Source organism: Telopea speciosissima, chromosome 8, assembly GCF_018873765.1.
Source record: "Telopea speciosissima isolate NSW1024214 ecotype Mountain lineage chromosome 8, Tspe_v1, whole genome shotgun sequence".
In the NCBI taxonomy this organism is placed as follows: domain Eukaryota; kingdom Viridiplantae; phylum Streptophyta; class Magnoliopsida; order Proteales; family Proteaceae; genus Telopea; species Telopea speciosissima.
Window position 1 is genome coordinate 15,384,884 of NC_057923.1, and position 26,057 is coordinate 15,410,940.

Genomic DNA, 26,057 nt, shown 5'->3' on the forward strand with positions numbered 1-26,057 from the left:
TTTTGCTTACGGTTACCAATGTTTGAAACAATTACTTGACACCCCCACGAAACCTCACTGTGTTAGTTTGCTGTTAGTATTTAATTGGAAATATCCATTTTATCCTTATAGTCATTTTTATTGAAACTTGTCAAATGTAAATTACATATTTGCCCTTTACATGTTTTACCTTAGAAAAAACCTAAAAACCCCAAATCGAGGATGTTGCCGGCGCCGGAGAAGAAGCAACCATAGGTCCCGGGAGACCGTTCGAGGGACGGAGGTCGGTGAGTTTTCTGCACCTTAGGCCGGTAGCCTGCAACTCTCTCTCTCTCTCTCTCTCTCTCTCTCGCTCACTCTCTCTCTGTCGCTCTCTCGTTCTCCCTCATCTATCCCTCTTCGTTTGTTGAACCTACTGCCAAGAGCTGTGGTGCGCATCTCTCGTTGTCCCTCATCTATCCCTCTTCGTTTCTTCTTTTTCTTCACATCCGTCCTAGCTCTTTGAGCTCCCTGAAGCTTTCCCTGCTATCCTCTGTTTCCAGCGATACCTGCAACTAGTCAATTCTGACTTGAACTCCGACCTTCCTTTAACAGTTCAACCTGAGATTTTGGGCTAAGGAAATCCTTCCATTGGCAACCCTAAACTCTATGTTTTCAACTCCTAAATCCTTTTCTGGTTGGGAGATAAAGGCTTGCAACTTGAACTGAATCTGCCCCTTCCGCCATTATCAATCTCAGCAGCTTTATTTCACTTATAGTTGGTTGTGGGACCTGAAGCTGATTGCATCCAGAAGGGTTTGGAATCTCGATCTACCACCTCAAATTTCTAGGGCTCCGGTTGGGGCTCGGGCTGAAGCAGAGGCTGGGGTTGGAGTAGAATCTGAGATGGAGGTTTCAGTTTCAGCTCCTGGTAACGAGAAGAGAGAGGAGCCATTTCCACCCACCTATCTTTGGGAATGCCAATTTCATAGAAATTGTGCAATTCCTTTCATATTGTTCTTTAGTGTTTCTGTTACACCCACCTATCTTTTGTTGTTGATCTTTGTTTTGCCGGAGGAGACAGGAAGGATGGGATCCCTTGAAGGATCCACCAACCCATATCTGAATTTATGATGTGGTGCCAAATGATCCTATTGTGTGGCTCTTCCCTGGAATATCAGGTATTCTCTTTCAAAGTATCTATCTTGTTTCTTAAATTTGTGTTTCCGTTTTTGAAACTGACACCCCTGTGCCTCCTAGGGAAATCAGGAGTGCTTGGCGGAAACCAGGTTTGTGATGGATTTATGTGGGAAGTTCCACATAGTGTGTAGCTTTTTTGCTGTATGTTGAGTCTTGCTATTAAGTAGAGAACCAAATTTGTCTGTAGATACGTCTGTAGTTTTAATGGATATCGATTCTCGGACACTCCAAAAACCGTTGGGGGTTACAGGAGGAAGGAGGAGGAGAAGGGGGTAAATATGTCACTGCACTATACCTTAGGGGTAGTTTAGGTATTTATAAAATATTTAACCCATGCTAACAGTGATTGACTAACGGCTAGGACTACTTGAAAGAAATGGTAAACTACAGGAGGTGTTCAAGTAGTTGTTTCAAACGTTGGAGAGACTAAGCAAAATGGCCATAGTATAAGAGGTGTCTAAATAATTTTCCCTAAATGTTTTATTGCTGCTCATACAGATTATGGATTTGCAAAGAGTACTGCACTAGAAGCAGAAGCAAAGGGACTGCTTAGAGGGTTGTATAAAGTACGATCCTTAAGAAGCCATGTTTGGAACACATTAGTTAGGGATTAAGCTTTTCTCAAGTGATCAAGCCTTTTTAGGGTTTGTCTCTAGGTCCCCCTTCCCTTTTCAACCCTAATTCTTCTTTCTTTCTTTTTTTTTTAAAAACCAAAAAATAAAAGAAAAAGATTTGATGACTAGAGATAACAGATTAACCAAATCATTTCATAACAGATATTGTGTTAGAGCAAAAACAAAAAATAAGAAAAAAGATAAGAGGGGCAGCCATCCTCTACGGGTGGAGGAAAACTTTGTCCTGTATATAATGTCATTTATAGTGAAGTAATAGACTCAAGCGCGTTGAGAAGATCCAATAGTGGAGTAAGCAATAGAGAAAGGTAGGTAGGGAACTTATTGCATCTTCTTTTGAAATTTGGTCTAGAGTCTATTACAGAAGCATAGATGAGATATTCACGGTAATGTGACATTGAGAAGATAAGAATGATAGCAACGTCACGTTTATGTGCATTCAATTTTCAAAAAATATTCTAATGAGATTGTAACTCAACTAGAGTAATTATTTTAGCTCAGTGTCTAATGACCGTCGTAGGATTGATCAAATCTTTACATTGATACTTGGAGAAAATATTTGGACAAAGATTTTCTGCACCAATACACCCATCAAGGGTCATAAAATGTCTCCCCTTCTCTTATAGTATGAAATCAATAATACCCCTACTATTCGTCATCTACGGGTGGAGGAAAACCCTATGCTTGCACTCCCTAAGTTTAGGGTGGAGAAGAGGGATAGACACAAGGGAGCACTGTAGTAGCCACGCTTCCTGACAAAATAAGAACATTTTCCTTAATTTACATGAATTAAAATCTAAGTAAATTATATCTATGAAATTTTTGTTATCAAATCATAAATCTTGAACATGAACTATAAATAGTTAGCATTTTCCTTCCCCACCCCACCTGGGTGGGACACCCACCCACCACCCCCCCCCCCCCCCAAAAAAAAAAAAAAAAAGAAAAAAGAGAAAGAAAAGAAGAAAATGAAATATTAGCTTGTTGGACCATTAACCTTTACTTCTTAATGAAGGAGGATGAAAAAAGAGAGCAGAGACACAGGTGGGGTGGGTGGTGTTGGTTTTTCTCCATTGGGTTTGAACCTTGACCCTTCCTCCAACGTCTACACTGTAAGAAGCCATGTTTGGAACACAACTAATTAAGAGAAATTAGAATTTTACACTTGAGAGTTACTTATATATAGAGAGATTCGCTTCGTCTACTAGTCAAGATTCTACTCTTTTTCTCTACACTGGAAATTAAACCCTCACTATATTTCATATTTCCAAGGCTCTCTCTCTCTCTCTCGCCCTAGATTACACTTTATTTCATGCAACTCAATTTAAGTTGGTCAAATTCTTTTTTTTTGCATTGAGAATCTGAGAGACTGAGATAAGAAAATAGAGTTTGTTTCCGAGATTAATTTTCCATTGGAAATTATGAAATTTGTTAGTTTCTCTTTCAATTCCCAAAATTTTCTGTTGCCATGAATTTCGTTTTCATCTTTGAGATCAGAAGTGTGATTTTTTGTACTCCAAAGTCCAAATTGTGAGTCATCAATTCTGTTCTCCTACTCCATATACCTTTGACAAGACTATTATTCCGCTACCCTAGAATGACCATTTTAATTAAACTTTGAACTAGGCTTCACTAGTGAGATTATGGGAGACCCTCTACCCTTACAAGCCAACGGTCAGCATATAAAATCTGCTAATTTGCTTAGGCATTAGTTGAGCATTACATGGGGGCTTCCCCTTTCAGGTTTTCGTTATGGAGTCTGGACCCAATCCCTACCCAGACCATATACAATTTGGATCCTCTATTGGAGCTGCCCGGCAGGACTGTGCTGCCGAGACACAGCAAGGTGGTGAATGACCGTCTTACCCTTGTTCGGGCAAGGGGTAAGGCGGTCATTTCCTGCCTTGCTGCGTCTCGACTGTATCGTCCTGCCGGGCAGCTCGGTAGTACAAATATTGGGTTGGCGAAACACAAATCCAAACCAAATCATCCAGCACAGTAAATGTGGCCTGACTTGTTTCTGGACCATCATAGAAATTGTAATGGGTCTCTTGGGCTTTCAGATTCGCATGCTTTATAATGGACCATACAGATTGTATTGCTACTACAATGAGAGAGATTAAAATTTCAAGAGGAAGCCTTCATGAAAAAAATATTTAAAAAATAATTCAAGAAGCCAACCCAATAATTAGAGGTTGGTCTGAGATGATTATATTTCATTTCGCAATCAATCGAATCCATGAATGCATTCAAGGAGAAAGGGTACCATGCTTTGATTTAGTTGGACATCTCTAAGCTTAAAATCTATATTTTGGCGAAATGAGCCAAGTTTCCCTTCACCCGCGGTAAAGAGAAATATGACCCTCTGGCTGGATTGAGCAAGGTATTTCAGTCCATAATTAGCAAAAACAGGAATGATAAAAAAAGGGAGTCTTGCTGTATGGATTTTAAAAGGTAAAAAATTGCAAAGGGACAGTCAAATAAAATGGTCAAAAAAACAAAGAATGGTAAAAAATGGAAAACGGACGGTACGGGTTTTAAACGTTTATATTTCAAAAAAAACGGCATTATTCTCATATAAATTGAGGAATTTTTATTTGCAATACATGCTTCTATTTTCGGTATTCGTGCATTGACCTTGAGTTGAAGCTGATATCATGATAAATATAGCCCTTTGAGTCATCTTTATATCGGTAAAAGAATCAAGCCGATCACAGTTCAGGAGAGAGAGAGATGGTCAGTTAAGTTCAAGGTCTTAAAAAATGCCCCTTTTGTTGGTAGTTTCTATTTAGTTAATGGGAAAAACAACGCTAACTGGTGCTATGCCTGGGCGTGGATCTGCGCCCCGACACAGCCCAAAGTGAAAAAATCGGCACTGCCCCCTGGAAAGGATGACAGGATCAGGGGCAATGCCGATCTTTTCACACTGGGTTGTGTCGGGGCACTGGTACACACCCAGGCATAACACCAGTTAGCGTTCTTTCTCCCTTAGTTAATATATTCCATTTGCTCAAAGGCTAGGTCTGCTAGTGGTATACCGTATCTAGCACCCTATGTGTCTATCTATCTCTTCCTCCCTTCGAGGGGTAAGAGAGTCATTTCAAAGTGAGGAACATAGATATAAACACATAGGATGCTAGTATACCGTATACTGCTAGCATACCCATCCCTCTCCTATTTCATTTTATCCAAAAACAAAAATTTTTAAAATGGATCCGTGTCTTAAATGATTGTTAAAGCTTTTCCAAATTGTTTGCCACATCAGCCACTTCCTCGTACACTAAATCAACATCATAACCAATAGAAAATTTGTGCCCTTGCACAACTAGCATAATGAAATGGACATATGTTAAAATAATTGGAATCCATTTAACTAATGGGCTCATGTTCTCTGTGCCGCAGCGCTGGCTGCGCCCAGACACATGGGCTGCCACTCAGGGGGTAGGGTGGTCATTGCGCCCACCCCATGTGTCTGGGCGCAAGCTGTGCCCCCGTACAGAGAACATTCTCCCTTATATATGAAAAGAAATTATAATAATAAAGGTAAACATGCATTACAGATCTGCCTAAAGTCATATTTATGGGTATACACACTACAGAGTTGAAGCAGAATCAGTAACATGAAGTTTTTTTTTTTTTAATTTTATGTTGAAGGAGGGAGGGGGAGTATAAAATGAAAATTTGATAACATGAAACTGTGCTAACGCTTAAATGTACATGTATTGGAATTGACCATTCTGTCATAGTTGGAAAATCAGGTTTTTTGACTCGTCACGTCTTTCAAAAAACTCTGGTGACTCAGCCTTGTCAAATCCGATCAAATCGAGTCACATTTTTTCTTTATTTATTAATGCAATTAATTAGTAAAAAATTAGAAAACTGTAGAAAAAAATATGCGAAATCCAGAAAAATATAAAGAAATCACATATCAATGTATTTTCAGTTTATACCATTAAACTCAAGAGAAGGGAGATAAGGAATTGAGGGTTTCTTACTATTTTAGAATACATATTTACTATTTTACTCAACTCAATTTGTAAGTGAATCGGCTTTATGATTTTTTTTTTAAATGACTAAACTCGTCAAGTATCTCATGACTCTAGTAAAAATACTGAGTTCAAACTTGGACGATTTATGACCGAGTCTTGTCATTTTTTATCCTGACTTAGTCCACATGACTCTTGACAAGGTTTTCCAAAATTTTGACTCGATCAACTTGGGTGACTCGGCCCATTCAAGACCCGGTTTTTCAATGTTAAGTTTTAATTTCAATTGTTAAATCTTTATCCAAATAGCTAGGTTTACTCATGAAGTCACACATTTATTTTTTGCTGATGAAACCTTTTTGTTCTATCATGCTAATCTTGAGGAGGTTAACACCATTCAGACAAATCCATGACCTTTTTAGGATAGGTTGAGTATTAAGTAAAAGTGAGATCTTATTCAGTAAAAACATCAATTTTGGTGTACAATAGCAAATCTGCCAATTATTGGGAATGAAAGAAATGTCTCCCTCTTTTTTTTTACCCCGAATATTATTTGGGATCGAAGACGGTCCCTAACCTTTATTAATTGAAAGAATACAAGGAGGGGGGGGGGACTTAGCCACCTTACCCCAACCCAAGGAGAACACAACTCTCAAAGCTCCCCGCCCTTTCATTCATAAATGACAAGAAAAGAGAAAACAAAAAAAAAAAAACTACTTCTTAAGGACTAGGAAACCCAATCTGTCTTCCCAAAAAATTAGACGAAGGTCCCTAGGAAGCATAGACTCAACGTGGAAAATACTATTGATAGTCGTCTCACTAACCAACTTAGCAAGATAATCAGCAGCTCTATTGCTCTCTTGGAATGCAAAAATTATAGCCACCCTGGAAAGATTACAAAACATAATTATTTCCTGAAACCAGTACCACCTCTTTTACAAGTTGCACTTCTTTTGGTTAATCATCTGAACCATCATTACAGAATCAGAGTTAACCACAAAATCCGAAAAGCCAAGGTCCAAACACATTTTCAGTCCATCCCGAAGAGCTCTCAACTCAGCTACCGAGTTAGTACACTTAGAGAAAGCCAAAAGAACGGTCCACTCCTTGTCTCTAAGAACCCTCCCCCACCACCAGGCCCTGGGTTTCCTTTACAAGCACCATCGACATTAAGCTTCACCGAACCAAAATGAGGGCACCAAAAAATAGGGAATGGAATTATCCTTTTAAGTCAAAGCAGCTTAAAATGAGAGATTCTCTAGGACTTGCCGAAAGCTTAGACTTGGAAGGGTAAGGAAGACTCTTCACACAATTTTTTATTTTCCAAATAACAGTCCTTGCGATTCTAGGAGCCTCACCATGTCTTCGATTATTTCTTTCACGCCAAAGCTCCCATACAATCAGAGAAGGAACAAGACCAGTGATAAAAACACATAGACTACTGGAGCTCACAAAATTCTGCCAGAAATGTCTCCCTCTTCTTAATTGCTAGCTGGGAGCCCCATTATTCATTAACAGATCTAAGAATTCTTTCTCCCCTATGGTTCACAAAAATGCAGAATAAGTTGGCTATATGGAAATCCTCCCTGCCCTCTCAAGCAGGAAGATCAACTAACATTTGTAATGTTCCGTTTTCAAATCCGTAATAAATCAATATGTTCATAGTTAGATTCTATCAATACTCGATTCTGGAGAGGTGAATCTAAGGAGTGTTGAAAGTTTTCTTTAATTTCATGGCTCCGAATGTGCAAACCTAGACACTATGATGGATTGGGTTTCAGACTAAGTTCTATCCATAACACTTATTAATTCGGTCCTTCTTAGACTTAGTTGGAGATTACTGACTTCCAAGAACTCCCTTTGGGGTCGAATTCTTAAGGAAAGCACTTCCCCACAACTATTCTCATTTTAAACCTAAAAAAGGCTCATGGGCATGGAATAGTGTTTTATTGCTGCTTATAAGGTCCATTATGGATTTGCAAGGAGTACTGCACTAGAAGCAGAAGCAAGGGAATTGCTCGGGGGTTTATAAAAAGTACGATCCTTAAGAATAAAAAACATAGAGATCTGGATCTGGACTGATTGTGAAGATTTGGCTGCATGGGTAAAAAGCAGGACTCGTACCACTACCCTTGGGAAGTCTCTTAACAAAATGGATAGAACTTTAATTGAATCAATCAGCTTATTGTCTTACTATATTTGCTAGGGGTAGTAAAATTAAGGCAAACATAGTTAGAGTACCTTGAGTAACTTACACTAATTATAATTCTTTGTTATGTTCTCTCACAACTGCATAGGGTATGAAGGTTGGTCATTAGAGAATAACCTGTTTTGCTTTTGATTATGAGACTTATGAGAACAATTAATCTCCAATTAAAAAAAAAGAAGTCATAGGGGTCCAAGAGATAAAACCACATGTACTTATACAGTTTTACTAGCCACAATGTAAATTCATTAATAAACCCCATAGCACACATAACAGAACCAACCACAGGAAGAGAACAGAGACCATTCCTCACAGAAGACAGAGTGAAAACAAAACAGTAGAATAAAAAACTTATTAGCAGATAAGATAAGGAGTAGATGATGAGACACAATATATATCATCTTCATCCAATCAAGAGCTTCTTCCCAATGAGGTAGGAAGCATAGGAATTTTTATCGTATGCGGTTCCCTGAACGGTGCGGTTCCTTAGTGCCTCTCACAAGAGGAGGGTGGACCCCACCACCCAGGCAGAGTGTTCGGTCAGGTGTCCCGGGTGGGTCCCACCCCCCTCTTGTGAGAGGCACTAGGGAACCGCACCGGTCAGGGAACCGTAGACGATAACGATTCGGAAGCATAGACATCAATGGTTGCATATTTGATCTGTTCATTAGTGAGAGTCTCATTGTCCCACTTGGAGCAACTCACATTTAGGAATTAAACCCTCACTATATTTCATATTTCCAAGGCTCTCTCTCTCTCTCTCTCACCCTCCCTAGATTACATTAATTATATTTAAAGCAACTGAATTTAAGGTGGTCAATTTTTTTTTGCATTGAGAATCTGAGATAAGAAAAAAGAGTTTGTTTCCGAGATTAATTTTCCATTGGAAGATATGAAATTTGTTAGTTTCTCTTGCAATTCCCAATTTTTTCTGTTAGCCTTGAATTTGTTTTCATCTTTGAGATCAGAAGGGTGATGATTCCTGTACTCCCAATAAGTCCAAATTGTGAGTCATCAACTCTGTTCTCCTACTCCATATACCTCTGACCAGTTTAAATTTTAAAATTTTAAAATTTATCTTATTGTTTCATTTTTCCCTTATCTTATATTAATAACTCAATCAAAATACAATTATTTCCAAGAACAAAATGCTTGTTATACTTAATATCTTTGCTTTGACCTGTTTGCATTCTACCATTCACTCGAGTAGTTTTTTGGTAAAACCATCACAGAAGTTATAATGGGTCTCTTGGGCTTTCAGATTTTTGAAGTTTGTGAACCATACAAGATTATATTTCATTTCGCAATCAATCTTTGAATCCATGCTTGCATTCAAGCAAAAAGGGTATCATGCTTTGATTTTGTTGGACATTCCTAAGTTTATTTCCTAAGTTTAAAATCTATATTTTGGTGAAATGACCCGAATTTCCCTTCACCCACGGTAAAGAGAGAACCTCTTAATCCATGGAATATGACCCTGATCTGGTTTGATTGAGAAAGGTACTTCAGTCCATCTACAATAGGAGCAGGAATTAATGAAACTATTTACTAATCCAAGATTCCAATCACACCTTGGATGAAACTTTCCAAATGTTTGGAAGTACTTCCTTTGATTCTTCATTATTAAAATCCAGAGTGGCAATACGTATTAACTTTGGCATTGACAATATTACTCCCCAACTGTTCTTTTGACCAGCCATTCTTAATTTGAGCTTCCCCTGGTTTACTTTCGATTCCCAATCCTCTAACATGAATCAAGTGGCACATGTACTCTCTTTCGACCTTTACCACAAAAAAACAAAAAGTACTCTCTTTTAGGGGTGCAACAGGGTCGGGTTGGGCCAGGCTTTATAAAACCCTAACCCAACCTTGAGTATCCTTAGCTGGGCCCAAGGCCCAAGCCTGATCCGACCCTGACTCAGAGCCTAAAAAAATCCAACCCTGACCCACCCTCAAGGTCAAGTCGGGCTGACCCTGATTGACCCTAATCATGGGGAGGGGGGAAGAGATATGCATGGGCTGGATTGGGCCGGGGAGTAAATTATCAATTTTACTTAAAATAATACTATAATAAAATGTTTATATCACTTGTTATCTTCATATATAATATATTATATAATAAAATGTAGGTGACATTTAAAGTTTATAATATATATACTATATCAATATATATTTTATAGTATAACTTAAAACAGGGTCGGGTCAGGCGGGGCCAGGCTCAACCTGAGGCCTCAACCCTGACCCGACTCGACCCTGACTCAAGGTTAGAAATTTCCAGCCCTAATATGCCCTCAGGGCTAAGATATCTCAGCCCATGCCCTGTTCGGGCTGACAGGGCCAAACTTGCACCCCTACTCTCTTTCCACCCATTTCTTAGTATTTTTTGTTACTAAGAAATGGTGTCAATTTGGATCTGGAATCAAAACCATCTCGTTAAAACACAGAACTAATCTATTCCATTACTAAATAGGATGGTTCTAGGAGTTAGTTTTTTGACCAATTATTAAATGGAATGGGATGACACAGAACTAATCTGTTCACCTAATTTTTTAAATAGGTGAGAATCAGGTCGATCTATTGCATAAAAAATTGAATATAAAAAAAAAAACCAAATGGAGTAAAAAATAGGAGAGAGAAGAAGCGAGTGGGTGCTTTCATTTTTAACTATTTTCATGATAAAAATAGTAAAAAATAGAAGAAGAATGGTAAGTTAAATAGATTAGCAAAGTACTAGGTGAAAAGGAAGGGTAATTTGGATATTTAAAAATATGCAGATAGAAGGAGATGTAAAAATTTAAAAGCAGGGTAGTGTCAGAAAAAAAAAGTTTAAGATATGATAGTTTTAATAAATATAGGGTAAGTGTAGGATAGTGATAGTAATTGGCCCTAGCTATAATGTATAGGAAGAATCTAATTGTACGATTCTAACCCTTTTGTCTCTTATTTTCTCTCATCTTTTCCTTTTTTATTTGGGTGGGGGTGGAATTTTTAGCTGCAGGTGATCTTGAAGATCCTGATAATGACCATGATACAAAGCAAAAAGCAAAAGCAATGATCCTTGCAACCAAGGGTCCCCGCTCCATAGTAACTTAAGCAAATCAAACGATTGACCGTTGGTGTGAATGCTTCCTTTCTTCACTTGAGAAAAAAAAAATTCCTGCTCTTTCCGAAATTAAACTTATCCTCCCCAAGAAGGCTAGAATAAACCCAGAAAAGCAAACAGTGAAAGGTGATTTGTGCAATGAAGAATTATAAAAGTAGATAAGGAAGGAGAAACATTCACACCACAAAAGGCATGCAGACCATTAGATTTGATTTTAACCCAAAACTCTGTTTCCGTTGGTGTCTCTTCACTCCTTCAATGGAAGCATCACAGGCAGCAACGTTCAAAACCGTTAACCTCCTCACTGCCTTCGCCTCTCGAAGAGCAACAAATCCTACTACCTCAATCCCTCCGGGACCTTCTTCCAGGCAAACCATGCTTGGTCTCTGTGCTGCTTCTGGAACCAATACAACTTGCCTAAACCCGAACCCTAAGCACCACTTTTCTTTCCTCACTCGCTGCTCCACCAAACCAGATATTGACAGCGACAACACAACCAACGAGAACCCAATTGTCGACACAGCCCCGAATTCAAACACTCTTCAAGTGCAACCGTCAGCTTCTCCTTCCAATCAAACAAATTCCTATTCACCCTCTAGAGGTTTGGTGTTTGATCTTGGTACCGGGAGCTCCTGGGACAGCCAAGAGATCGGATATCCTGTTGTGAAAAGATACCTCAGCGATGACGATGAGAGGTGGTTTATGTGGTATCATGGAAGCTCGGATGCAATTCCCTCTTCTGATTCCATAGGACTAGCTGTTTCAAGCAATGGAATTCATTGGGAGAGAGGTGCAGGAGCTGTTCGATCAAGCACAGAAACAGGGATGGTTATGAACTGTAGCAAAGATTGGTGGGCTTTTGACACTGAGAGTGTCAGGCCTTCTGATGTCGTGATCATGTCCAGTACAAAGGTCAGAGCTTCCAGTGCTGTTTACTGGCTTTACTACACTGGTTTTAGTTCTGAGAAGGTGGAGATTTCAGGTGTTCATCAACTCTTGGAAGAAAACCAACGAGGAACTGATCGAGATGAAAGAGGTGGCGTAACGCACGTTTCAAGATCGTTGCCGGGATTAGCAATCAGTCAAGACGGGCGACACTGGGCTCGGATTGAAGGGGAACATCACAGTGGTGCACTGTTTGATGTGGGCACAAATGCTGAATGGGATTCACTATTTGTTGCGACACCCAGAGTTGTTTTCCACAGTAATGGAGATCTCAGGATGTACTATCACTCATTTGATGCAAATTGTGGGCAGTTTGCCTTAGGAATTGCCAGGTCAAGAGATGGGATTAGATGGGTAAAGCTTGGGAAGATACTCGGGGGAGGACCTAAGGGTTCATTTGATGAGTTAGGTGTGATGAATGCACATGTGGTTGGAAACAGGAAGGATGGGGGTTATGTAATGGCATATGAAGGTCTTTCTGCAGATGGGCAGAGGAGCATTGGACTAGCAGTATCTCCTGATGGGTTGAAGGGCTGGGAGAGGTACAGTGAGAGAGCAATTTTTGGGCCATCTGTGGAACAAGATGGATGGGATAATCAAGGAGTGGGATCCCCATGTCTGGTTCAGATGGATGGTGATGCTGAAGACTGGAGGCTGTACTATAAAGGTATAGGAAAGGGAGGAAGGAGTGGAATAGGGTTGGCAGTTTCTGAAGGCAGTGGGTTTAGAAGATTCAGAAGATGGACGGGTTTTCATCTCTAAGATTTATATTGCGGATTGTCTACACCAAAGACACTAAACCCTGCAGTAGCAGGAGTATTGTGCACTGGGATGCTCCATTTTATTTATTGTTTAAAACAAATATGGTTGTTTATGATCAATACAAATTGGAAATAGAAACACCTCTATTCTTTCTTCTTTTATTGCTTTAGTCTCTCTGTTCTATTACATAAATATGAAATTGGCACTCATTTTTATAGCTCCCTAAATACAAATAAAAAAGAGATGTTATGACTTTGCAAACATATCTAAAAGTACTAATTAGTGATCGTAAGCCTATCCAAGTATAATTGGCAACCACAAATATGAAACTTCCATATTGATGATTTCTACACCCTCCTGGAGACCTATGAATTTTCATCCTTGTGAACAGCATGACCTACTCAGAGTCGGACCCTGATGATAGCACCTGGTATGCATCTTTTGGTTCCACATCAGTGATGGATGGTGGCAGGTCTTGATTTGATAATCTAGTGTTTTTTCTTTGCATGGATCTGAACCTTTCCTGCAAAGAAGCATGAAAATTTGTCAATGCTTGGTTCATGTACAATAGGACAGTTAGTATGGACATTCTCAAGCATATAAGGTGAAAAACTTAATATCATTCAACATCCAAATCCAGCCTTCTACAATATAAAATGGCATAGTTGGTTCATCTAAAATACCTCATCTGTTCCACACAATATACACATTTGACATCTTTTAATTGCCTCTTTTTTTTCCTCTTTTTTTTTTTTTTTTTTGGGGGGGAGTTAACATATATGGATTACAAGTTCATGATATAAAGCCTAAACTTGACCTGAATTGCAATAAATCATACCAAAGCAGGATGGCCACTTATTTATAACTCGGTCTATTGCAATCCATGTGCATTTCAGTCTCCAAGGCTACCCTGAAGGCATGGCATTTTCATTGAATGTCGAGGCATAAGGTTCAGATACTCACCAAAATACTCATGGACCTGGTTATTGGGATGAAAGCTTAACAGTTAACTAGTATACAATTTGAGTCATTTGGTTCCAATGTCAAAGGAAAATAGACATTTTTTTCTTCTTTAGGTTTTAAGAAAACTAGAATTGCACACCAATGCATATAATGCTACTTATTTCACTTTTAATCTCTTTTGTCAGCATCTATTTACTCCAGGATAGAACAGCAATGACTAGCATTCAAATAGATACAACTTACAAATTCACATTTAACACATTAGTATCAATGTGTATCTAGAAAATTAGTTCCTGGAGTAGGCATACACTAATCTTGTTTCAACCAGTCAAATAAACTTTAAGACACCACGCACCTTTGTACTCTGTTGGTTTGATGGACTTGGCTGAGTGGACTGACTCCTTCGCCACCAAATGCTGCCAGAAGATATCAATGCTCCTAACAGAAAGATTGGGCCAAGTCTTGGATCTGCCAAGAGATCATAGATACTATTTATGACACTCTGAATCCTCTGTTTCATTCCTTCAGTATTAGATCTAATGCTCTGGGCCCCTCTTGACCAGATTGGATCTGCATCCTCAGGAATAAGCTCAGGAGTTTTTGTCCTCTGAGAAAATAAATTGAGATGCACAAGTAAATGGCAGTGTCAGAGTGATGCCACATAAACTCCACAGATACCAACAACCTAAATAATCAGAAAATAAATAAAACTGTATATATGCTCCTTTTTATTTATTTAATTTTGATAGATGAGGGTATATATGCTCATTGCGTGGTACTCTAGATTATGTCTCCCTCTACATAAGCCTTTCATGTAGCAGCACATTCAAGGTATTGGAACCCGGGAATCATCAGGTCCCATCAATCAGAGCTAGAGAAAAATCCACAGTATAATTTTTTTGGACCAACAATCCACAACTTCTGTTGCAACCAAATTAGTTGCTCACGAAATTCTGGATGCCGGTCATAAAGCAGCTACCGAACATAAATGAAGAAGCTTTCTAAGGGCATGATAAAACCGTTTTCTCAGAAGTATCCTATAAGATTGCACACAGTAACTTACAAATAAGGGGAGATCCCTGGAATCACCATCCTTGATTATTTGTGAGACCCACTGAATAATCTGCAGATAAAACATATTGAAATCAAAATGTTCATGAGAAATACATCAATTGTTATGTCACAAGGAAAACTAGTTTAGACAAAAGTTATTCAATCATTTGATATTGAAGAGATGAGTTTATGATGATTTCAAAGTATTAAACTCATTGATGAAGCACCACAAAGGGTCCAACTTCTCTCCCCCCTTCTTTTGACTTTTGAGTGCTCATTTTTTTTTTCTCAGCCTTCCAATTCAACTAATCCTTGGCAACCAAATGGGGTCGCAATGCGAATTTTTTATGCACATCTCCTGCAGAAGAAGAAAGAGGAGAAAGGTTGCTTGCGGCTGGTTTACTCCTGAACCAGCTTTTGGTCCAAACCAGACCCAAGCAGACTTTGTGGATCTGCTTCCTACAGTTTTCCTGGTGTAGTCTTGAACCAGCATTGGTTCACTAGGTCAGTTTAGGGGATGCTTATAGGTCAGTCCAATCCCTTGCATCTTATTTATAGAACTACTAAAACCTGATCAGATAAGGCAAAATAACAGAGAAAGACTACAAAAACCTCCCAACCATAGCCTACGGTTGGGAGGTTTTCATAGTGTTTCGCTGCTTTGTTTCCTTGTCTGATCAGGTTTTAGTAGTTCTATAAATAAGATGCAAGGGATCTCAGCTCTCCATAATTTTTTGAGTTGATAATGCATGGAGATCAAAATTCTGTGGTGATTCAGAATTCTGCAGTTGTGATTCAGTGATCCCTGTTCTGGTGATTCAACAGGTTGACTGGGGTTAACTCCGCTCCAGGCTTTATGCTGCTTCTATCTTCTTTTTCTTTATTTTCTTCCCTACGATCAGAATCCAAGTAAGTCCCGTGGATAATCTTTTCTCCAGTTTTTGGACTTCTGTTTTTTACTGTATCAAGATGTACTATTGAATCTGACCTTTCACTATTTGCTGTCCTGATCTGATTTGATAATCCTGCATAGAGATCAAATCTTGGAAGCGGTTACAGTTTCCTATTCGAACCAGGATTTGTTGAGATCTTTCAGATTTGAGGTCTGATTGTAATTCTGGTTTCAGAATTGAAAGTAGGGTGGAGTTTTCTGTTGACTACTGTTTTCAAAATCCATTTCTGTTTTTGTTTTCTCAGATTCCTAATTGAACTGTAGTTTCTATTTTGGGTTCTGATTTCAGCAGCTTATTCCATTGGATGGTATTCTGTCTAATATTGCTGCCTTGCTGGATTATCTACTGTTGTTATTCTTGGATTGACTATCGATGGCCCTGTTCTGAGATTTCCTAATCTCAGTAGTAATCTTTTATATAACATCATCCAGCAGTTGGATTGCTTTGGCATTTCAGTATTTTATTCCACCCTACAGAACTAGCCTTTGACAAGAATTGTGTTCGTCTGACTTGCTGATATGTTTCTATCAGATTTCTCCTTGACTCTGGAATTTTTCCTTATTCTCCAATCCGGTTGTCTTGCTGGTTTCTGACACCAATACTTAGGTGACTCCAAACCACATTAATCTTCATCCGCCATTCAACTCTATTCAAAGCTATATATAGTGTCAACCTGATGCAATCCTGGGGTTCGGAAACCCTAATTGGAATTGCTATGGGCCCATACAAGGAATGGAGTAATCAAATTCAATAGTTTAGTGGCAAAACTGTAATTATTTTGAAGTTTATAAGAAAGTGGCAGAACAATAAATATCCAGATTATGAGAGGGCTACTAAGGTAGGCTAAAAGAAAGGACAAGATGGCTACAATTTAAAGAATAGGGACCAACTTGGAACAAACTAAAATAAAAGGACAAAATTGAATTAAGAAAAGGAAGAGGGGCAAAAGGGGAAATAAACCCTAAAGAAACAATATCATGCGAGGGGTTGTCTTCAACCTCCCAACCAGCAAGAGAGGCAGAAGAGCAGAATCTTTCAAAGGAGAAAGCTCCTTCATTAGAGCTCTGAGGCTCTACTATTTTGTGGCCAAGTTCTCAACCCCAAATTCTATTTATTCCAATGGGTAGTCAAACAAAAAAGCAACCAAAAACTCAGAAAATTTCCAGGAGTTGCAGGTGGCAATAGGGAGCAAACCAGATCTGTTGGCAGAGTTCTAACCTACAACAGGGATGGTATTAGGGCTTAAGACTCTAGGTTCCAGGTCACCTTTGAAGGGGCTTCCTTTACTCCAAATCTCAGAGTGAAAGAGAAAGAAAGAGATGAGGGAGGACAATCTGGTTCTCTTGGGCTGCAACTACTGCCCAAGCAAGAACAGAGAGGAAGATAAAAGGGGGAAAGAAGGATTTAACTAGGAAGGCAAGGTATTTTTCGATTATAAAACATGAATTTGGATAGAATAATCCAGGAGCATCTGTGTATGAGCCCTTGAGTAGCTTGAGTAAAATATGGAAGAAAAAAACCAAAACTTCAAGAAAAGTACTTACAGCTGGGAAAATATAACCAGTTAATCGTAATAGGTTTGTCATAGATGCATTTATAAGCTTGCAGTTAACAAAGTGAAATTAACAATCTTTCAATAAAGCTAAAAATACCTGTGGAATGTCATTGGAACCATTATACCTCGCCACAAGCTGTGATGCAGGATCCACATCGTTTTGAAGTGTATCCCATATTGTCTTGGGCTTCCTCTCAACGTTTGTTTCATCTTCTGTAGAATTCCTCTTATAACGCACAATAAATAATTGTGGTACATCATTAAGGCCCCTTCGTGGTCCACAGGTTTCATAACTGTTTTCTGAATGGAGGTAGAAGAAACAGTATTTCTGGATGATATAAGGAAATGTTAGTTGATAGACAGCTCAAGTAGATCTAAAAGGAAATGTAATGCTTCAGAAAATGTTAAAATGTACACACTTCTGCCATAATTCCCAAAACTGCTTCTGGCAAATACAGAAAAGAGAATTAAACTTCCCACCATGCCATAAATTGATTTGTATCACTAAAGTTACTACACCAACATACCCTTCTCTGTGGTTTTTCCCTTTAATCCGTATTTACAATACTACTGTCAATATGTGTGAGCCACTCGAAAAGGCTACTTCTTCTCATAGTAGAATGCTCTGACAGTTCTTTGGTGCACATGCATTCAAAGGAGGTAAGGAAAACCTCTACAATTGGCACATTGGTGGAGCTAAGGGAGCAAAAATCCTGGCTCTGCCATTGCTACCTATGCTACTTTGCCACAAGTAGCTTATATCTTATAAATGTACTGAACTTTAGATGACTTTAGTTTGGTATATAGTTGACAGACTGACCCTCCAGTCTGACGAATCATACTGTTTGATGAATGATGAATAAACATAGGAATATGCCTATGATTTAATACGTAGTATAAAAATTGTATTTTCAACATAAGGCTGAACTAGTGGCTAAGGTGTTTTTTAATCTCCTCACATTCATGCTTATGAAGGCTTTTCTTGTCCAAATAAAACCCATGTAAAAGATAAATTATTGGATAATATCACTATAAAGAAAGATGATTTCACTTGATGGAAAGGTAAAAAAGCTAACCAATTAGACGAGTATAAACTTGAATTTGTGACTTTGATGTTTTAATGATTTTTTGGCAAAGAAAAATGGCAAAAATGGTCTATGGAAGATGAAATTTGGTACTTCTGTAATTTAAAATAATTTAAAATAGGAAAAAATTAAAAAAAAAATTTTAATTCCAAAAATTTATGGAAATTATGTATTAAATGTCAGAATTCCTGATTTACAAAATTTATAATTTTCCATATTTATTTGCCGTCATTTTGCAATAAAAAATAATTTTCTAGGGAAAATATGGCTTTTATAAATTGTAACAATTAAAAATTAAAAAAAATTGTGAAATGTGTGAAAATGTTAGGTAATGACTAATTATGCATTAATAACTAAAATTTGTATCCAATTTTGTATCCAATTTTTCCCACCACCCTGATGATCGTATATGGGTGTTATGGGATCCCTCTAAAATCAAAATTTCATTGGTCTCCTCCTCAGCCCAATATATCCACTTAAACTTCTCGGACTGCCTTAACCAATTTTCCTTCTTCTTCACTGTCACTTATGCTTTCAATTGCCCTGTTCTGAGGCAATCTCTTTGGTCTGATCTCCGAAACCTTGCTGGCCCTATAGGCTCTCTCCCTTGGGGCATTGGTGGTGACTTTAATGTTATCAGATTTGGTTTTGAAAAACAGGGAGGTGACCTTTTGGACCCTCAACCTATGTCTGATTTCAATGAATGCATCGAAGACTTGGGCTTGGATGATCTCAGGTGGACAGGTCCACCCTTCTCCTGGAGCAATAAAAGGGTGGGTCCTTCCAGAATTGACTGTAAATTGGATCAGGTTTTAGGGAATGAAACCTGGATGTCCTCCTTTGCCAATTTTGACACTCCTGGTATATCTGATCACAGCCCCATAGCCTTATCCATTCAACCCTATAACTCCTTTGGCCCAAAGCCTTTTAAATATTTTGACATGTGGTCCTCCCACCCCTCTTTCCTGACCACTGTGAAGGATGCTTTGGACAAGCCTGTCCAAGCTTTCTCCTCCCCCCTCCTAGCTTTGGCAAGGAAGCTTAGGAATGTGAAATCTGCCCTCAAAGTTTGGAATACCAGCACCTTTGGAAATGTCTCTCAAAATGTGTAGGACTGTAACGACAAGCTTGCAAACATCCAGCTGCAAATCCAAAGGGACAATCTCAATATCCAATTGGCTGCCGATGAAAAAGCTGCTGCCCTTGAATTAGCCATGCTCCTCAATCAAGAAGAAAATTTCCTGAAACAAAAGTCCAGGATCAAGTGGCTGGACTTGGGGGATTCTAACTCAGCCTACTTTCATCGCTCCTTGAAGTCCAGAACCAATTACAACTCCATTCTTCAGTTGGATGCTCCTGATGGTTCTCCAGTCTCAAATGTGAAAGATATCAAAGATATGGCAGTGAATTACTTCATGAATCTCTTCTCGGGTCCTTTGGATGAGGCTGATCAAATCCCTGATAATGTGCTCAACAAGTCCATTCCAGAAGAGCTCATTTAGTCTTTTAGTGCAATTCCCAATGAGGATGAAATTATTGCTGCTATTCATTCCATCAAGCTGAATCGGGCACCTGGGCCTGATGGTTTTAGCATGAGGTTCTTCTTAGCAGCTTGGGATATTATAAAGGATAATCTCATCAAAGCCATTAGAAGCTTCTTCTTCAACCCCAGCCAGATCTCTGAGGTGAATCATCCTTTTCTCTGTCTCATTCCTAAGAAAGAGGGAGCTTCAGTGATGACAGACTTCAGGCCCATTGCCCTATGCAACCTGATCTACAAGTTCATAGCTAAGATCCTTGGCTTCAGGCTCAAGACTGTGGTGGATCTTCTTGTCAGTCAGAATCAGTCCGCTTTCATCCCTGGTAGAAGTATTTCTGACAATATCCTCCTTTGCAACGAGATTGTCCGAGGTTTTGAAAGGAAAAATCACTCTCTTGCTGCTCTTATGAAGATTGATATCTATAAAGCATTTGATTCTCTGAGATGGGATTTTATTGCAAAAGTCTTGATCAAGATGAGGTTCCCTATGGTCTTCATCCATTGGATTCACTGCTGCATTTCAACCCCCAGGTTCTCTGTGCTAGTTAATGGTAGCCCAGCTGGTGACTTTGCCTCTACTGTTGGTGTGCATCAGGGTTGCCCTCTTTCTCCATACCTCTTCACTTTAGCTTTGGAAGTCCTATCCAGGGAAATCCAATTATGCACTGATCAGCAGCTTATCTCCCCTATTCCCAAATGCAAAGCCCTCAAGCTATCTCATTTGGCGTTCGCTGACGATCTCATGATCTTCTTCAAGGCTTCCATAACCTCTTTTGAGTCTATCATGAACTGTTTGCAGCACTTTCAAGGTTTATCGGGGCTTCAGATCAACCCCCTCAAGTCTCTTCTCTTCCTTGCTGGAGTTCCTGATGAGGCTAAAGCTGCTTTGAAGAGAATATGTGGCTTCGGTATTGGTCAACTTCCTGTGAAATATCTGGGCCTTCCTTTGATCCCAACAAGATTTTTGGCTCATCATTGCACTCCTATGCTGGATCTTATCAGGAAATGGCTTCAACTCTGGAAAGGCAAACTTCTCTCTTATGCAGGTCGTTTGGTGCTTGTCAAGTCTATTCTCCAAGCCTCCTACATTTATTGGTCAGGTATCTATGGGCTGCCTCAATCCATCATCAAGTCTCTGGAATCTCTCATGTCTTCTTTCCTTTGGAAAAGCTCTGATGCTACTAGATTCCTTCGGCCTATTAGTTGGGACTCTATGTGTCATCCTTTTGTGGAAGGAGGTTTGGGTATCAGAAGGATAAAGGATGTGAACTCAGCTGGCATTATCAAATTGTTGTGGAAGATTGTGTCTAAGGCAAAAAGTATTTGGGTGGACTGGATATATTCGGGCCTTCTCCGCTCGGACTCTATTTGGACTGTCCATATATCTTCGAATGCTTCTTGGACCTGGCGCAAAATTCTGGATATCCGTTCCTTGGTTCTTGGATCTATTTGATCTCACATTGGTAATGGGAACTCCACTTTGTTATGGTTAGATCATTGGCATCCTTTGGGAATACTGATTCATCATGTCAGTCCTAGATTGATCTAGGGTTCTGGGCTGCCTAGAAATGCTTTGGTGGCTGATATTCTTAATGCCGACGGATGGGACCCCCCCGATTCCTCTATTCCAGCTAGGGATGTAAACGGATCGGATTCGGCTCAGATAGTGCTATATCCGCATCCGCATCCGATTAGCTATCGGACGGATTCGGATAGTGCTAAACGGATACGAACACGGATACGGATCGGATATTTTATCCGTTTACATGTAAATATAGCTTTTCGGATAGCAATAGCCTATCCATATCCGCATCCGTTTAGCTTTCGGACGGATTTGGATAGTGCTAAACGGATACGGACACGAATTGGGAAACGGATTTCGGCTATTCATTTACACCCCTAATTCCAGCTCTAACCTCTATCTGGAACTTATTGCCTTCTATTTCCAGAATACCCTTCATAAGGGATGATTGTCTCTTGGCTGCCTAGTTCATTGGGAAAGTTCAGCTCCAAATCTGCTTGGGATCTTGTTAGAACTCGCCTCCCGCTTGTTCCTTGGAGGAAACTCATCTGGTTCAAGCATCACATTCCTAGACACAGCTTCACGGTCTAGAGAGTCTTCTCCAACTGCCTTCCAACGCAAGCTTTCCTCAGGCATCGCCACATCTTGGTCTCTCCCAATTGTGGCCTATGGTGGAATGGGATTGAAGATACAAACCATCTCTTCTTTGATTGCCCTTTCTCCTGCTCTGTCTGGAAAGGGATTCTCTCCAAATGCTGGCCAAGAAACAGGAGGATCCTTCCTTTTGACCGAGAATGGATTTGGGTTGATATGACCTTTGGTGGTTCTACTCTTTGTGACGTGATTGGGAAGATGGCTTTCTCTGCTGCCATCAACCACATTTGGATGGAGCGCAATCTTCGGAAATGGACCTCCAAATCTAGATCTGCTAACCAGATTTGGGAGTCCATCTCTTTTGAAATCAAATCTAAGCTTAGTTTGGTTGCTCCTACTTCTTGTATTGACACCCCACAAGGAACACACTAATTGTTGTATCCTGGGGTCTTTCTTCTATCACCCTTGTCCCAACAGGCTCCCCTGTTTGAGCCTCTGCTGCTGGTTCTTGTTTTCCTCCCTCCTATTTGAGGGCTGTTTTCCTTTTAGTAATGAAATTTTTATTCACCCAAAAAAAAAAAACTAAAATTTGTATATTTTACTTAAAACAGGCTAATTTTGTATAAAAAAAATGTTTAACTTAATGGAAATTAAGATATTCATAATCTGTAACTAATAAAAATAATGAAAACCTATAAATTAAGATGATATATATATGTTGCTTTTTAAAAAAAAATTGTGTGAAAATGTTAGGTGATGACTAGTTATGATGATATACAATTGTTACTTGAAGGTAATAACAGGATATCTTTTTTTGCATGTTCTTTAAACAGATGATGAAGGGAGGGGATCCAGGATGGGCTTTTGCAACAAAATGCAATGACCTGGGTGACAAGAAGGTGCAGTGTACCTTCTATGGGAAGGTAATATCAGAGGTATCAGTAGATTCAAGTAGAACCTTGTTCACAGAAGAGGTAACGTCGTTGGATGTGCCTACGTCCCAGTCCACGTGATGTGCCAGTTTCAGGAGTGTCTGGCTGCGGGGAGAGCTGCCGCTAGAGCCAGAGAAAGACAGCAGGAGCTTGAGATGGAGGTTGTCAGGGGAGGAGGATGTGGTCGAGTTCCCATTGATCAGTCAGGGGACCCAGAGTATGAGCATTTGGTTGCTGGAAGTGGCCATGATTAAATGCAGGCAGATGAGAGGGACGATCAGATGGAGCATGCTATACGGGACAGCATGGCTACTTTTGAAGCCGGTGAGGTGAGACAAAGATCCATTTCCAGTGGTGTGGGGCCATCTCAGCCACCTCCAACAGGAGAAATAAGAGTTTCGGAGGTCTACTACTGTTAGGGAGAGGACATCATTTGAGCAGGTTGAGGATCAGGCCAACTTGATGAGGGTGAGAGTTGTTCCTCGTAACTTCCGAGCCGGTGATTTTCGAGCTACATTTGTCTCACAGACAAAGCTTACTGATCATGATAAGGAGAAGATGAAGGAGAAGATGGCAAAGTTGGGTAAGGCGCTCACCAAGTTTTAACTTTCAAAGGTTGCCATTTCATGTTGGTAAGGGACCGCAGCTTCAAAACCTATTGAATGTAGCAGCAGAGGAAAGGAAAGTAAAGTGTCGTACCCCATGGGGATTCAGCACATACCTTCCAATGCAAGTACAAGAGTTCAGGGACTACATCAAATCCGTCCGCCCAGACTATGTAAGGAAGGGGGTGACCGTTATATGTGATGGGTGGACTTTGAGGACTAAGAAGACCCTCATCAACTTCATGGTGTACTCTAATAGGTATATGATATTCCATAAGTTCGTTGATGCCTCAGGAGACCAGAAGAAGAGTGATTTCTTATTCGCACAAATGATGTCGGTCATCCAGGATATTGGGGAGGAGCATGTTGTCCAGATAGTCATGGACCACAGTCTACATACCGAGCAGCACGGAGGACATGAAGTACAAGTGGTGTCACCTATTTTAGACCTCATGTGCTGCCCAATGCCTAGATCTGATTCTATTGGACCTTTGAAAACTCTCGAAGATCAAAGAGGTGCAGGTGATGGGACGTAGTATCAGCAAGCAGATTTATAATTCCACAGCTGCAGTGAACTGGGTATAATCAGTAAGGGTAAGAACTTGTTGAGGCCTGGGTCTACGAGATTTGAGACTGAGTTTGTATTGCTGGAGAGCTTAGTGGAGAAAAAGCTATTCCTGCAACAAGCCTTTATAAATGGGGTTTGGAGGTCCCTTGAGTAGAATGATCGGCAGAATAGAGTTGCAGTTGAGCCAACGCAGTAATTTGTGCTGGGAGCTTGGTTCTGGGCAAGGGCAGACGACGTTTTGGCAATCATGAAGCCAATCATGATCGTATAGGTGGTCGATACCGATCACCAGGTTATGATGTCACTTATCTATGATGCCATCCTTCGGGCTCGAGACTTCCTGCGGAACACTATTCGCAATGGGGAGCGATACTGAGCAGTTGTAGAGAGACGGTGGGAAACCCAGCTTTTGCATCCAATGCATTCAACAGGTACTACTATTTAATTTCCTTTATTCTTGTTTGTTATTACATAGTATTAATAACATTTGTAAATGCTTTCAGGTTATTTCCTAAATCCTGTATACATGTATAGTGACACCATGCAAGATGAAGAGCGTTGTAAGCTTGACGTGAAGACAAGTCATAAAATGGCTAGTCAGAGATATGGATGACTGGTATTATGTATAAATGAGGAAGAAATTTAAATTTAATAAATGTTTTACATTTATACGACTTACAATTCTACATTGGTCAGTGGGCGAGCCTTGACACAACGGTTAAGTTGCGCTATTGCAACCTATTGGTTGCGGGTTCAAAACTTGGAAACAGCCTCTCCTGTGCAGCAGAGGGTAAGGTTGCATACGTTTGCCTTCCCAAACCCTGCAGTAATGGGAACCTCGTGCACTGGGATGCTCTTTTTTTCCGTGAATTTTTTTTATCGTAGATACCAATTTACCAACAATAGTAGGATGAATTCAGTTCACAGCTAGCACGGTATGCCATTCATAAAACGGCCCCTGGTATAACACTTTTGTAAAACCGTTCATTTGTCTACTTGTTGTTAGGGGTGTCAACAAAGCCCAGCTGGCCCGAACCCACCCTGAGCCCGGCTCGAACCACACCCTGATTTTTCAACCCTGAGGGCGGGTTTGGGTTTAGTTATAGTCTGGCCCTGGCAGGGTCAGGTTGGGTCAGGGTTTAGATCCCGGGCTTAGCCCGGCCCAGCCCAACCCGACCCTGTATTAATTATAAGTATATAATATTGAATATATATTTATTTATTTATTTATATATATATATATTTTTGGTCTAATATTTATTTATATATATAGCCTAATAAAAAAATTAAAAAGCAAAAGACAAAAAAAGCCCTAAAGGCACATGGGATTACAGACAAAATCAGGGTCAGGGTCAGGGTCAAGACAGGGTCAATTAGGGCCAACCCGACCCTGCCCGACCCTATCAGGGTCAATCAAGGCCGGGTCGGGTCAGGAAAAACCCTGGTAGGGTCGGGACTAGGTTGAGGGTTTCTTGGCCCTGGCAAGGTCGGGTCGGGTCAGGGTTTAGGTTAAGGCCTCTAGGGTTGGGTTAGGGTTTAGGGCAAGCCCTGCCCAACCCGACCCATTGATACCCCTACTTATTGTGTATTTAGTAATGTACCCCTTACATGACGACTTTTATATGTAGATTATTGGTGGGAAATGTACAGTGAGTCAGCCCCAAATCTAAAAAAGTTGCAGTGAAAGTCGTCTCGTAGATGTGTAGCTCATCACAGTGCGAGAAGAACTGAAGCACATTTTGCCTTATTCACACTAGGCCCCACAATCAGTTGAAGATGAAGCCTTTGCACGAACTTGTCTTGATGCACTACAATGAGCGGTAGCAAATTTGTAATCAGCGGAAGGTTGAGTTTACCCCTATGGATCTGACTTGCATCTATGACTATGACGATCC

The 26,057-nt window shown here is 39.9% G+C and overlaps 2 protein-coding genes across 4 annotated transcripts in view; one reads left to right on the top strand and one right to left on the bottom strand.

Annotated features, from left to right (window-relative positions):
• Positions 1 to 11,269: 11,269 nt before the first annotated feature.
• On the top strand, positions 11,270 to 12,953 carry LOC122670394. Its single transcript, XM_043867248.1, has 2 exons — positions 11,270 to 12,821; positions 12,891 to 12,953. Exon 1 carries the CDS (start codon positions 11,278 to 11,280, stop codon positions 12,790 to 12,792), a length of 1,515 nt encoding a protein of 504 aa, XP_043723183.1. The 5' UTR covers positions 11,270 to 11,277; the 3' UTR covers positions 12,793 to 12,821; positions 12,891 to 12,953.
• Positions 12,954 to 13,100: 147 nt separating this feature from the next.
• The window catches only part of LOC122671912 (dnaJ homolog subfamily C member 16), a 65,854-nt gene continuing 52,897 nt past the window's right edge, over positions 13,101 to 26,057 (bottom strand). For 2 of the 3 annotated variants that reach the window (XM_043869396.1, XM_043869395.1), the window contains 4 exons: positions 17,414 to 17,644; positions 14,819 to 14,878; positions 14,111 to 14,362; positions 13,101 to 13,315 (listed from right to left, as the gene is read on the bottom strand). In XM_043869396.1, coding sequence (XP_043725331.1) covers positions 13,190 to 13,315; positions 14,111 to 14,362; positions 14,819 to 14,878; positions 17,414 to 17,644 — 669 coding nt within the window. In that variant the 3' untranslated portion in view covers positions 13,101 to 13,189. Of the gene's footprint in view, positions 13,316 to 14,110; positions 14,363 to 14,818; positions 14,879 to 17,413; positions 17,645 to 26,057 lie in introns of those variants that run through there. The other variant, XM_043869398.1, reaches the window with a different exon arrangement.